This window comes from Gymnogyps californianus, chromosome 22 (assembly GCF_018139145.2).
Source record: "Gymnogyps californianus isolate 813 chromosome 22, ASM1813914v2, whole genome shotgun sequence".
In the NCBI taxonomy this organism is placed as follows: Eukaryota; Metazoa; Chordata; class Aves; order Accipitriformes; family Cathartidae; genus Gymnogyps; species Gymnogyps californianus.
In genome coordinates, this window is record NC_059492.1 from 7,708,472 (window position 1) to 7,721,998 (window position 13,527).

Sequence of the window (13,527 nt, forward strand, 5' to 3'; positions counted from 1 at the left end):
CAGGCGCCTACCATCTGCTGCATGGCGAGCGACCCTGCCCGGGAGCACGTCCAGGAGAACCGCGCGGAACAAGGCTGACCGGCTTACAGGAGCCCTTGCAAAGCTCCGGAGGGGAAACAGCCACCCGCTTGCTGGGGCTTCCTCAAAACCCTAATTCACATTTCCTGAAAACAAACAGCCACAACAGCAGCCGAAGCACGTCAGCCTTGCTGCTCGCCGGGCCCCTGCTAGAGTGCTGCTGCATCGCCTCCTCTCCCTGGGCAAGGCAAGGAGGACGACGGATGTTTTGCACGAGCTGCTTGGCCCGTCCAGGACCAGCACACAGGCAAACAGCAGAGCCAGATTGCTTCAGGAAAGGGTCACACCACACAAGGCTTCCCTTCCGCCTCGGCTCCATTCGCCTTCCCAAGACCGGGTGGCTGCTGCACTCCCCTCGCCCTGCACGGAAAACCTTCGGCAAACTCCTGAGGGCAGCTCAGCAGCACGAGGCCCTTCAAAGCCAGGTGAAACGGCCAAGCTGCATCCAAGAAGCATACAGGCTCTGCTGCTTCTGAAATGCTTCGTGGAGCAGAAGAGCATGTGTGCGCTTCACGGGCATATGCCAGGAATCAAATAAACTCATCAATCCTGACATCTGAATTTCCTTTGACAACTGTTGTCTGTAAAATTATTGCTGCTCAATAATCAAGAGTAGCCCCAGAAAACAAAGCTGTGTTCTCATGTAGCTGTTTGTGAAAAGCTGATGGAATAATTCATACACCCCGTGGAAAGCTGAAAGCATCCCCATTTCCTTCGGCACGGCAGTGACCTGTGTGCGGGAAGGACAGGCACTGGCTTATGAAGCTGTCAAGCCCGCCGTCCCCAGAGAGCCTCGCTGTGCTGAGCCCCTGCTCTGGGATAACGCGAGATGACAACACTTCAAAAGCAAGGACTCAGGGCTGCTTTGTTGGGAGCTGGGTTATTAATAGCAATAAATACAGGGATTCCCACACAGTTGTACCAGCCACGGTAGCCAGGCTTCACTTACAATGGAAGTACAGCTCCTCGTCCCCGTCCTGGCTGGCTTTGCTGTACCCACACTGTCTGCAACGAGAATGAAGATGCACACCTTTATCTGGGCAGCAGCCTCTCGCTGGGTATAAAAGCCTCAAGTCGCAGCACTCAGGAACAGAGTCCAGCCCCACGGCACGAGGAGCCAGCACACAGTTCAACCCAGCTCCCACGCTGAGAGCCAGTGCTGCCCCGTGCTCCCGAGAGCCCCTGCTGCGGGGGCTTCGCTTCGGTCCTCCTCCCCTGCCCCTGCCCCAGCCCCGAACCTCCTCGGTCTGTGCCCCGGCTCAGCCGCGGCTACGCTCACCTCCTCCAGACCATCACGCCGATCACCATAGACACCAGCACCGTCAGCCCCGCGATGGCCACCACCGCGATGATGAGGACGGGGTTCTGCTCGCTGGAGGCCACCGTCACTGCGGGAGGGAAGCAGAGCGGGTCAGCAACGTGCCCTGGGGCAGGTCCAAGGCATAGGGCAGCCCTGGCCGCTCCTCCCAGTGCTGGCCCGCGTCCTCCAGCAAGGCTGTGGGACAATTCACCCGCAGTGCCAGGCTACTTTTCACCACCCTCACAGCAATTCACATTCTGGTTCAGTTTTAAAAGCTCGAGCTGGTGCAATCAGACCAACATGCAGGGCAGCGCTGCAGGTGCGGACGGAGGAACCCCAGCACTGCCACACCGGGCTCCTGGTTCTGTTAATCAGTGCTGAGGAAATGTTCCTGTTTATCGGAGGGACGTATTAAAATTTATGGCTTACAAATAGTTTTCCTTCATCACATTAATCCCTTCCCTTCCTGCTTTTGCAAACAGCGGTATTAGAAAGCTACATTCTATATAAAATTTTTATTGGCTTCAATTCATTCTGAAAATGTCTTCTGTGTGGCAAATGGATGCAATTTAAAGCCCTGTTAAACACAATCTGTGAGAGTCGTACTGAGCCAGCCATCTCAGGGCTTTCATTTCTAGCCAGGGTGGGTTATTAAGCTGAAGCCCTACCATCTCTCCAAGCCCTCTTTTAATCAGTGAAATAAGATGCTTCTGGACTATAGTTATGAATGGAAACTGTGAAAAGGAAAAGCCCCAGCACATAACACTGATGCTGGCTGACCTTATTCAGCCAAGCGGCTAACAGGCTAACAAGCCAAGTGCCTCACGAGCCAGGATGGCAGTGGGGATAAGCAGTCATCTCCTATCTGGGGCACGCATCCAAGGCCAGCTGGATCTCCAGGCTGGCCTTGCCTCCTCTGCTGCAGCCTGTGCAGCCGGCCACCCCGTCTCTGCAGCGCCCGCTGTGGGCTGCACAGCTTCGCAGACCCGGGCAGGATCGTGCCCTCAGCAGTTACGCCAGCAGGGACTGACACTCGCTCCCTTCCAGCGCCTCTTTGGTGGCCCCACCAAAGGGACCTGGTGAGACCTGTTCCAGCACCAACATCGCACCAAGGCAAAACCCCCAGTCGCTCTGGTTCTGCTCAGCACTTTCTCGGGCAATCTCAGTCAAAGAGCAGAGACTCTGTCCCCAGCCTCTGCACCAGCGAGGAGCCAGAGACTGGCTGCCCTCACTGATGCTGCGCTGAGAAGAGCGAGGACAGACACCTCCAGGACAGGCAGACCAGCAGCAGCAACCTTGTTAAAATCAAATAGGAAAATGCAATTAAAAGCAAGTCCTGGGAGGTAACTGCTCTTAGACCCGGAGCGGCAGAACCAGAGGAACAGATGCTGCTCCACAAAATCAAGAGCATCTGGGGCAGGAGCAGCAGCATCCCCACGACTCAGCTCAAAGAGCCTCACATCTGCAGATGCGTGCATAAGAGACGACGACCCTTGCCAACACTTACGCTCTGCCAGTGTCTCCACTTCAATACTAGGGCTGTAGTTTCCATAGTCCAGCGAGGAAGATGTCCGTATTTGGAAAATATAGAGGGTGCCAGGCTTCAGGTTATTGACCGTCACGGCCGTTGATGTGGTTTTCACAGTTGAGTAACTTTGATCTCTCTGATCCTGTGAAATAATGAGATGCTCGAGATCTAGCTGGACTGACAGCTGCGCCACAGAGCAGGCACAGCACAGCTTTATCTTCGCCTCGCCTCTGGGTCCCATCAGGACAGTCTATCTAAACATAAAACCTTCAACAGAAAGAATACATTTACTAGATGTCTTATTAATAGAAATTACATGGAAAGGTCACATGAAATGGCAGATGGAGCCAGACGATGCGCTATGAAGACAGGCAGAGGACAGGGTGGTGGGAAGCAGCTGTACCACCCCGCACGGCTCCTTTCCTCCTGCCTGCCCCCGCGCTGGGGCTCGGCTCCTGGCACCGTCCGGCCCCTTCCCGCTCCCCTGCTATGGCCGCTCGAGCCCTGGAGTAAACACGCGTGTATCAGCACACGCTGAGTAATCAAAGCTGGCAGGTGGGTTTGCCAACAGTCCTGGTCCCCAGGCTTTTATTCACTTGTCCAGCGACCTACAGATCCCTCTGCTTCGACTAAGGGAGAGTGCGATGGGCAGCCCCACTCCCGCAGCCGCTGCTGGAGGCGGTGAAGGCAGGGTGGGCTCTGCCCAGCCAGGCGGCCAGCGGAACCGCTGGGCGACTCACGCTGCTTTCACGTGCCAGAGCAGCAGATCCCCGTGCCTCTGCTTCCTGTGGTTTGCAAAGCAAAACAAGCCCCAGCCCTCCCGTGAGCTCCCGCAAAACTTCCCGTGCTACTGTGCAGCCGCCATCGGAGGTCGTTTTCTCAGCCGTGTCGGGTACTTCCGAACAAACTCCCCGGCAAGAAGGTGAGGCCAGTGTTGCCGCAGTCCCAGACTGGGGTTATCTGAGGCCACCTTCCACCGGGAGCGGGGCCGGGCCACGTCCCGCAGCCTCAGCATCAGCCTCTCTCAGATCCCACACACGCATGCCGCACCCTCGAGACGCCAGGGACCAGCCCCGACGAGTGTCCCAGCCCTGCGATCCGGCACAGGCGCAAGCAGCAGTCGTTCATCGCGCCGCTCCCAGGGCTGGGGACGCCGCTGTGAAATGTATTTTCCATTTGATACGCTTTTCCCCTTGAATCTCCATAGTTAAAGCATGGCTTTAAAAGCAAAGATTAGGGACTAAGTTGATTTTCATGTCAGCCTCAAGAGCCTCATTTCAGTGAATAATTGCTAAACTATAGTTTGAATTCCCTACCCAAGCACGATGTTTCCTCATTTCACATACCCTGAGTATCTTGTTGCTGCAGCCCATTTGCACAGGAATTACCGTCTCGGGCTTCAGCGTTCGCCCTCACCCACAGATTCCTCCTTTCAAATCTATCAGATACTGAAAATCACATTAATATGAATCAGCTTCAAGGTAGCTTGTTTCTAAATACAGAACGCCAACATGTCACCTGCATAGTTTGCTTGACATGTAATCAGTTTCATAACGAGCCTGAGCACACGCAGATAAGGTAATTTGCAGAACTGTGTCATAAACTGCATTTATTTTGATTTAGAGCATTGTCCCTGCTCTCTGCCCACCAGTATTTCTTCTAAAATTCTCAACCCACTGCACCTGTCAAATAACAGCTATTTTTAAAATTAAGAGACTGTCATCAAAATGTTTGCTTGTGTCCCCTCCTGTGTGGAAGACCACTCACAGCTCACCAAAGTCACGGGTTTGGTGGCCCTCAGTCCTAAACCAGTGAAGACCACAAGGTCCAACACTTTCCCAGAGAGCAGGCCATGAATACAGGCGTCATCTCATCAAAGATTTAGAAACCCAGTATGGTTTAGCAGTTCCTGTCTAGCTGGCTAATGGCAAGCACCCAAACCTCAGATTTCTAATGTCCTTGAAAAAAGCCATCCAATGCCTTAAAAAAAAAAAAGACTGAATGAAAATTATTAGCTTTACTCTTTCTCCCAGGGAGATGTCAACATTAGGACTGGATGAAATCTTGCTGCACAGATGGGGAAAAAACCACTAATTAACATAAACTCTACAAATAATCCAAATTTCCTAAAACTTGCATAAGCAGATTGCATAACACTGTTGGGAGAAGAAAAGACCTTATTGGCCCCCATTTGAAGTGCTCCTCTTTCAGGTGCCAGTAAAATCTTCACAACAGCACCGGCCACAGACATGCACTCCCTCCCTTTCCCACCACTCAATCTTCACGCGGTGGGTGGTTGATGGTGACCGGGAGCGGCGGCACACGCAGCACCCCCCCGCACATGCAGCACCCAAGGGGCAGACCTGGCTGGCGAGGGGAGTACCCGGGAGTCGGCTGGGGCACAACCGAGAGCTGGAGCCAGTCCCCAGCGCCTACCTTCTCGTAGTACTTGACCTCATACTCGGTGCCGTTGGTGGTCGGGAAGCCCGGCTCCTGCCACGACAAGGAGACGCTCTTCTGCTCAACTTTATCCGTGCGGATGTCGGTGACAGGAGTTGGCACTGAAAAAGCAGAGGAAAGCAGCGGGTGACTGCGGTGCTGCTGGGGGCAGAGCATCCCCCCTGCTCTGGCAGCACACCCTGTGCCCTCCCTGCGGCCAGCAGCACCCAAATCCCCCTGCACCAGCCCAGCACACCCTGCAAGGTCTGGGGCAGAGCCCGGGGGACACGGCCAGTGACGCTGCGTGCCACCACACTTTGGTTGCTTTGGTTCTGAACAGCCAAGTAAGTGCAACCAGGAGATCACAGGTTACAAGGAATTTTATCTCTATCTTCTTATTCATCTGGGCAGCGAGCCCCATGTCAGCCTGAACGTGTTCAGTTGTGGTAACTTCATTTCCGCTTCTGCCCTGTGATGCCACAGTAAAAACTTTAACAATTTAAACAGCTGAAGAGTGTGCTGTTTCTGCAGATACCAGTTCCCTCTCTGAATTAGGATTGAAATAGGGCAAACTCCAAGCCCACAGTGCTGCAGAGGGTTCTGAGCGCTGGCTAACGTCCAGTGCTCTGAACCTGCTGCTAAGGATTTCTGGGAAATGCAAAATACAGTCTTTGAGCAGGAGGGCTTGTAGGACATACCAAGGCTTCTCCAGCTGCCTCCAGCCACCCTGGCACAAGCTCTGCCCCACACCAGCCCAGACAGCTGGGAAAACGGGAGAGCTGCCTGCCCTACCCGCTGCTGAGCGCACAGCCTGTGCCCCAGGAGATGGCTGTTTATTTCTAGTTAGCACATGCTCCACGCTGAATCTTCCTCCCTGCCATGTGTGCTCCCGTTTAGTTCATCTCACTATGCAAGAGGCACTTGCCAACTCTGCCCATTTTAAACAGGTTTGGCTCCAAACGAGGTGACTTCTCCAGCACAGGGCAGGCAGCTCGCTGTCCCCAGCTATCCACAGGCTCTCTGCCTGACGCCTTTGCTGTTTGTGGCAGCAGAGGAGGGTCTGCCTGCCTTACATCTCTGCTATCCCAGAGCCTCCTCCGCACCATCTCCTCCTCTGACCACCTTCTCCTGCCTTCAAGCCGCTGAGCTGCGCTCAGTGCCCGTACAGCTCCTGCAGCTGACAGGCAGCGGCACTGCCTGCACCGGGCTCCCCATCTGCAGGCAGCATCCCAGCAGCTCTTCCAAAAGCCTCTGCCTCCCGCACCAGCGGAAAGCCAGCTGGACCTGTCAGACTGTCTGCAGCATCTCAGGAGCCAGCCAAGGACACAGCATCCCCCGACTGCCCAGAGCAAGGCAGCGGCGGCTCAGACGCGGTGATCTGCCCATGCCCAGGGCATTCACCAGCAAGAGCAGGTAGGAAGGGGCTGCTTGGGTCATGCTAGGACGTCGGTGTCTTTGCTGCAAAGGTGCTATTCAAGAAAGACACTGAACATTTTAGTAGGGAAAACAAACTTTGTACCTGGTGCCTTGATAAAAGCTTCTATTGGAGCCCCTTGTTCTGCTTTGGATTCATTAGAGAGAAAACTAGGATTGATTAGAAAAACTGACCTCCCCAGTGGCTGAACACACCCAGTAAGGTCTTCACAGCTCTCCTGAGGCAGTGCCACAAGCTGTCCTGGTCGGGGGGCAGAAAGTCTCCTCTCCAGCTGAGGAGAGGACGGGGAACAGCAGAAAAGCCTCCCGTAACTGTGGCTCTGGGCTGCCCAGCCTGCCCTCAGCAGCCATCAGCCTGGCCGTGGCTGGAAGGCACAGTCCCAGCGCAAGGAAGGGTGGTCCCTGGATCACCCCAGTAAGCACCAGCACCAGAACACACCAGTGTGAAGGGGCTGCAGTGACCGATTCACCCGTTTACACCAGTGGCCCTGCAGCAGGCACAGTGAAAGCTGCACGGGGAAATGGGCTCTTTCTAGCTTGTCCTGCTTCTCCATCAAATCAGGACATTTGTTGGACCCTGACTACCCCACAGAGACTCCTGAGGAGAGGAAGAAGTCCCTGGAAAGTAAGCTTAAGTATCTGTGAAATTTTGTATTTATTACTTAGCTCATAAATCTTTGCTGAAGAAAAAAGTCCTCCTGATGTTTTATTCATAACGATTTGCTCATTGATTCCAAGTCCCTTCGGCTTCTGCTGAAAGAGCGAGAGGACCCGAAGGGCAGCTGGGAGCCCCCGCGCTCAGGCGAGCTCACAGCCCCTGCTGCTATCTGGCTGCGTGTCATTTGATGTTTTTAAAAATAATTCTCCGAGCGAATACACTGGCCCCAGAGCTGACCTTTAAGGGAATACCGAATTGTCCACGTGTAAAGAAGCGGGAGCAAGCTCACCCCGGCAGCACGAAGCAAGGCAGAAAGGTTATTAACGCTCCCACCAGGCCAAGCAGGACGTGACCCCCGGGGGGCTGCGCCATGAACCCGTGGCACAATCGGGTACCGAGGCCTGCCTCCTTCTCGGGGATCAAGACAAAAGGCAGGACTACAGAAGTCTTCACGGGCACCCATGGAGCGAACCTCTCCTGCCACGGCCGCCTGCCAAACACCTCGCAGCTTTTGGACCTCCCGCACTTTTTGCCCATGCTTTTTGCACAAGGGAGGCCTGCGACTCCTCCAGCACGGCAATCCCACGGCGCGCGTGGTGCTGCCGTCCTCCTCACGCCAGTCTGGACGACAGCGCATGGGAAACGGCCAGCGCCGGCAGCACCCGCGTGCGGCAAACGTTCTCCTCCTCTGCCAGAGACCTTCAGCCCCGCCGGTACCGGCAGGAAGCCCTGTGCCCTCTTGCGGCACGTCAAACACCAATGAGTATGACCGAATTTGTGCCAGTTTGGCACGCTTCTGCTCCAAACCCTGCAAATTGCTCCTTGTTCCCACTTCATCAGAGCCAGGTTCAGGCTAGCACAGGCTGTAATATGGCATTTGCTGTTGGGGCGGAGTGCTGAGAATGATTTTCATATGTAAGAAGTGTTTCAGTAAGATGAAAAAAACAGAAGAGAAATATTCTCGACTTCCTTCATCAGTCTCACAAACACACACTGACCCACATGCACAAACAGAAACACACACGGGCACGCTCGCAGCTCTCATCGCTGGGACAGCGGGGTAATCCCCACCACAAGCCTGTGGCCTCTGCATCAGTGCACGTCACCGCACGTTTTACGAAACAACAAGTGATACAGGTGGCTGAGGCCAGCCTAACGCTTAACTTGGGTTTTGCTCCTATAAACTAAGTTAAGTGCTCCTTGCTGTTTTATATGATTCCCATCAATAAAATATCACACAGATGCCCTCCTGTATCTCTGAATCTAGCGAATGGACTGAAGAAATCTGAACAAGTGGTCCTGACTTAACAAAGTCATCAGGAAAAATCACACTTAGTGATGGGCTGTAGAGCAGAACCCATGGTACATGCCAGAAAAGCAGGCACTAGCCTCAAACATGTTTAAAAGGCATTAAAGAAAATCACACAGACTATAAAGCACTTCACACTGTGACAAAAATGTGTTTCCCATCAATATTTTAAGCTCCCCTAACATTGCCTCTATTCTGAAAAAGCAAACATTAAATTATTCACCACTCTGCCTGATTTTATAAACTCCATTCCGTTGTACGTGGGTTTACTCCTCTTAATTAACCAGTGTACCAGCAGAAAAGGCATAAAACTAGGTGTGGGCACCACGTCCCTCCACTAAATGACCCGCTGCATCCAAAACCCGAAGGGGTCCCTTTGGGACAACAGCAAGCACTTAAAGATGGTGTTGAACCAAGAGCGCTCGCAGGCCACGCAGCAGGAAGAGCCTCTTTGGTGCCCAGCCCCGGCTCCTGCACCCAGCCATCTCCAGGGACGCTCGCTCTCCACACCTTTTCAGAGCCGGGGCAGCCAAGCAGACACGCAGCAAACAAGAGCAGACCACAACCCGTCCGTTGTGCTGTCTGCTGCTCCCCATAGCAGCAGGGTGAGTAGCACAGGGGTGAGTGGCAATCGAATGGACAGAACTTGCCATCGCCCCCGAACACCTCTGCTACCCCGCACCACGGCACTGCTCGTGCTGGGGAGAGCCAGCCTCTCCCCTCCATCACCAGTTATTAACACCCCAACACAGAAAATACACTGGGCACTGTCCCAGGCAACTCCTGCCCCAGGATCCTTCTTTCCCAACCAGAGAAACAGCCTCATCAGCTACCGTGCAGCTCTTCCAGGTCCAGTTCTCACTGCGCGGAGGGCAAAGACCTGGCAAGCGCAGACCCTCGCCCCGGAGTCGGCTTGTCCTGTGGACCCACCGCCCCTCCTGGCTGGGACTGGGCTGGTGTTGCTGCACCAACAACAAGCAGGCGCAGAGAAGTCTACTTCAGAGGACCTAACTCAGCACAAACCGCTTCTCCACAGTCTCAGAAAGGAGAATGCATTTCGGCGCTGGCTGCATTATTAATCTGCAACAGATTTAAAAGCCATTTAAGATAGGAGCCGATCCCTGCCAGGAATATAAATGACATTGTCCCAGAGTGTACATTTACATAGCTAATGCAGCTCACTCCTGCAGGTAAACAGCTCCGTTCTCTCCTCAAACACTTTTATTTAGTCCCATGCTGGGGCCAGATTAGGAAAAACACAGTATTAATTTTGCCTCCTGCAGACTAAATAGCATCTTTTCTTTTCCCCTGCAAATACAATGAACAACTGCCAATTCCCTCTTGTGACTGCTGAAGGGGAAGGGCAGTGCGAAAGCTGCACTCAGAGCTATATTTAGAGGAACAGGGATCTGACAGCTAAATAGGGTCTTGTTTCTTTGTTTAATTTTTCCTCTAAACCTGCATATCTGCAGCCAGAGCTTCCCTGCTGCTGCAAATGACTTCCCCGAGACCATCGCATCGCAGCTGCCAAGGAATTCACCGCTGCTTCAGGCATCCCTGAAGTCTCCCTTCCTCTGGCCTCATCCAGCACTTCTGTGATGGGCTTTAACGATGAGGGGCTCCAGGGCTCAGGACTCGCTGGAGACAGCATGCTCCGCAGAGCAGCTCCGCAAGCCTCCTGCGCCAGCCGTGGCTCCGCGTCCTGCCTGCACCGCTGCCTGCCTGCACAGGGTCCTCTCCCATGCACAGCCCTCCTCACAGCAGGGGGGCTCTTGCCCGAGAGGGGTGTTACAGGCAAACTAGATGGAGAAGCCACCTCCCCAGGAGATGATCTTCTCCCCCTCTTTGCTGATAGGCACAGGTTAATCATCGCTGTCACTTCGTGCCCACAGTGCCAAAGCGAGAGGAACTGGGCCACCTGGGCACCTGCGGAAGGAGCAGCTCCAGCCTGGCACTGCCCTGGGAGGGGACACCTTCAGCAGCAAAAAAACTTAAGTGTTTCAGGAAACTTCCCGAGCCTCAGCTGCTCAGCTAATTCTGAGCCACCATCTGCATCCGGAGACTTGACAGCTTGACAAGAGACATTGATTTTGAACAGATTACAAGATTAATTATGCCATATTCTTTATGCGTGTTTCAGTTCCTTCAGGAGTATGCAGTGTTGAGTAAGGGGTTGAGATTCCCACTTACCCAGAAGAAAAGCTGTATTACACAGACGAATGGCTAGGGCATGGGTTGGTATCACAGACTTGTTGCTTCACTCCCTACGGAGGACGGGGCGCTTACTGCCCTTACCCGGCTTCTTGTCCCCGGCTCAGACCTGAAGCTCCAGGCAAGGATGCAGCCCCTGAGCACCGGTCCCTCTGCCCAACACCAGGCGGGAGCCTCTGGAGGAACGGCTCATTATTAGACCTCGTTGAGCTCACCCCTCCCTAGCTTGCACGCTGGCTCAGGAACAGCCTGAGCTCAGGAGAGAGAAGATCTTCCCAGAGCTAAATCCATCCTTGAACAGCAAAGACCCTAATGAGGAATGACACCTCCACTGAAGAGCAGTCTGCAGCACAGCATCCACCCAACGGATTCACAGAAATTATTATATGAGGGAAGAGAAAGCAACAACACACACAAAAACATTTGATCAAGTGGTGGGAAAATTATTTATAACAAGATCAAAGTTTAATCTCTTCAGATGAAATTGTTGGCCAATTCCTGCCAAGAGGTATGTGAGGATCATCTGTCTCCATTAACTGTGGCTTGGCAAAGGGTTTTCATGCAAATTTAACATAACCACAGAGGAACAGACAAGGACACAACAAGCCAGAGCTGATTTTCCTTAGGCACAGCTAACAACTGAGGAGGGATCAAACCCGGCCAGCTGGCCAGGGGCCCCGTCCGCGCAGGCAGGCTGGGTGCTCGCTTCCCCTCACATAAGGGAACAGTAATGCAAAACGTAAAGTGGAAGGGGACACTTACAGTAAGAAATTGTGCCACAGACCGGCACAGAAGAGAGAGATTAAATCAATTTTTTTGTTTCCAAAGGATAGCCAATATTTGAGTTATCTATTTTAAGGAGGGTTTTTTGTGAATGGACTGAAAATGTTGCTTCTTTGAAGGTGCTTTTTTGTGATTTGTGAATTCAAACTGCAGCCGGATCACAGAGCAGACTCCTCCCTTCAGAGGAGCCCACGCTGTCACCATGCTCGCTGCCACCCAGCTGTGAGCCAGCGCAGCACAGTGGGAGACAACAGGGCCAGGGGCTCCTCCACTACAGTCAGTTCCTCGCCTCCCCGTGGCACCAACCAAAACCCCCTTGGGCGTGTTGAAGGTCGGTCTCCATCTCCCCCTCCTGCCTGTGCTGCCTGCCACTGCTGAGCACCACGTCTGTGCCACCAGAGCAAACCGAGAGGAATCGGGGCACGGCTGCAGCGCCGGGCATGCAGAGCCCGAGGACAGTGCCCATGCCACCTCCAGACCCCGCGTCCTCCCGGCGACGAAGCCACAGAACCGGCCACTGAGCAGACCCATACACCCCAGAGACGACATGCGAGTGTAAGACAGCGCGGGCGACTGTTTTCTTGGTGCAATCGGTGCGAGGCATCGCTTGCCTTCAGCAGTCGCGTGCGCTATGCAGCAGCCGTACCTGCGAGGCTGGTGGAGACGTTGACCTCGGCGTACTGCTGCCCCGACAGCGGGCTGACACCCGAGACGCCGTTGACAGCCGCCACGCGGATGGTGTAGTTGACATGAGGCAGTAGGTTCACCAGGGTGACCGTCCGGTCCACGAGCCCCGTCTGCTGCGGCACAAAGCCCACGCCGCTGCCGCATTGCTCACAGCGGCCCCGCAGAGCCGCCGGGCACCGGCCGCACCACAGGCTGTAGGTCAGGTCGCTCCGGCCACCCGCATCGGCGGGGGCACTCCACTCCAGGACCAGCGACGACTGCCGCAGGCTGTAGACCAGGTTCCTCGGGGCAGAGGGTGGACCTGGAAGCAGACAAGTGTCTGTGCACGGGCGCCGGGACAGCTGGGTGCTGCCCAGGGAGGAGCGCAAACCTGCGGGTCCTCTGGGAGCAGCAGCACACGCACCAGTGGCGGAGCATCAGAGCACGGTCCTGGGCAGCCACGGCACGTGGCAGCACAAGGGGACACGGATGCACTGATGTGTGCAGCATAGTGGGGACACCAGACAGAAGATCCCTGCCGGAGGGACATGTATGCACAGCAAGCCACAGCTCACACAGTGAGCGAGAAGTGCCCGGCTGGAGCTGGCACCTCCCCGGGGTTCGGCTGCAAGGGGCCCAGGAGCCCCACCGCCGGCTGGACACTGCCCAGCCACGCTCGCTCTCGGGCAAAGCGGGCTGGTTTCTCATCGCTGTGCAGGCAGTTGTAAGGCATCCATCACTGGAGTAGCTGGGGTCCAATTCAATTAACTAGAGGCCATTTAATTAAAATCTGTGAACTATATTGACTAAATGACTGTGCCCTAGTTTTACCAGGGAGTCTGCAAGCCCGACCGCACGTCTGTCTCATCAGATTGCAGGCTCAGCCTGCAAGCTCTGTGGCGTAGGGACAGCCCCTCCATCCCTTCCCCACCGCGGCAGGACCCTAGTGCAGACCGGACCCCCCAGGGACATGCGTGCCCAGGCGCAGCTCCCATGGGCTAGCACACCGTGCTGGCACGGGGACAGCCCCGGACAGCCTCCCAGGCATCCGCTCGGCTCTGCGCTGCAGGACAGACACAGCGTTTCCTCACTTTACAAAGAGCTGCCATTTCAGCGAGACG

General features: G+C 54.7%; 1 protein-coding gene across 3 annotated transcripts in view; it reads right to left on the reverse strand.

Annotated features, from left to right (window-relative positions):
• Positions 1–13,527, reverse strand: part of EPHA10 (EPH receptor A10) — a 42,084-nt gene that overhangs the window by 7,437 nt on the left and 21,120 nt on the right. Inside the window, exons 5-9 of one of the 3 annotated variants that reach the window (XM_050909753.1) lie at positions 12,387–12,728; positions 5,343–5,467; positions 2,886–3,048; positions 1,358–1,466; positions 1,028–1,083 (exon numbers count right to left, since the gene is read on the reverse strand). In XM_050909753.1, coding sequence (XP_050765710.1) covers positions 1,028–1,083; positions 1,358–1,466; positions 2,886–3,048; positions 5,343–5,467; positions 12,387–12,728 — 795 coding nt within the window. Of the gene's footprint in view, positions 1–1,023; positions 1,084–1,357; positions 1,467–2,879; positions 3,049–5,342; positions 5,468–12,386; positions 12,729–13,527 lie in introns of all 3 variants that reach the window. The other 2 variants (XM_050909754.1, XM_050909755.1) reach the window with 2 other exon arrangements.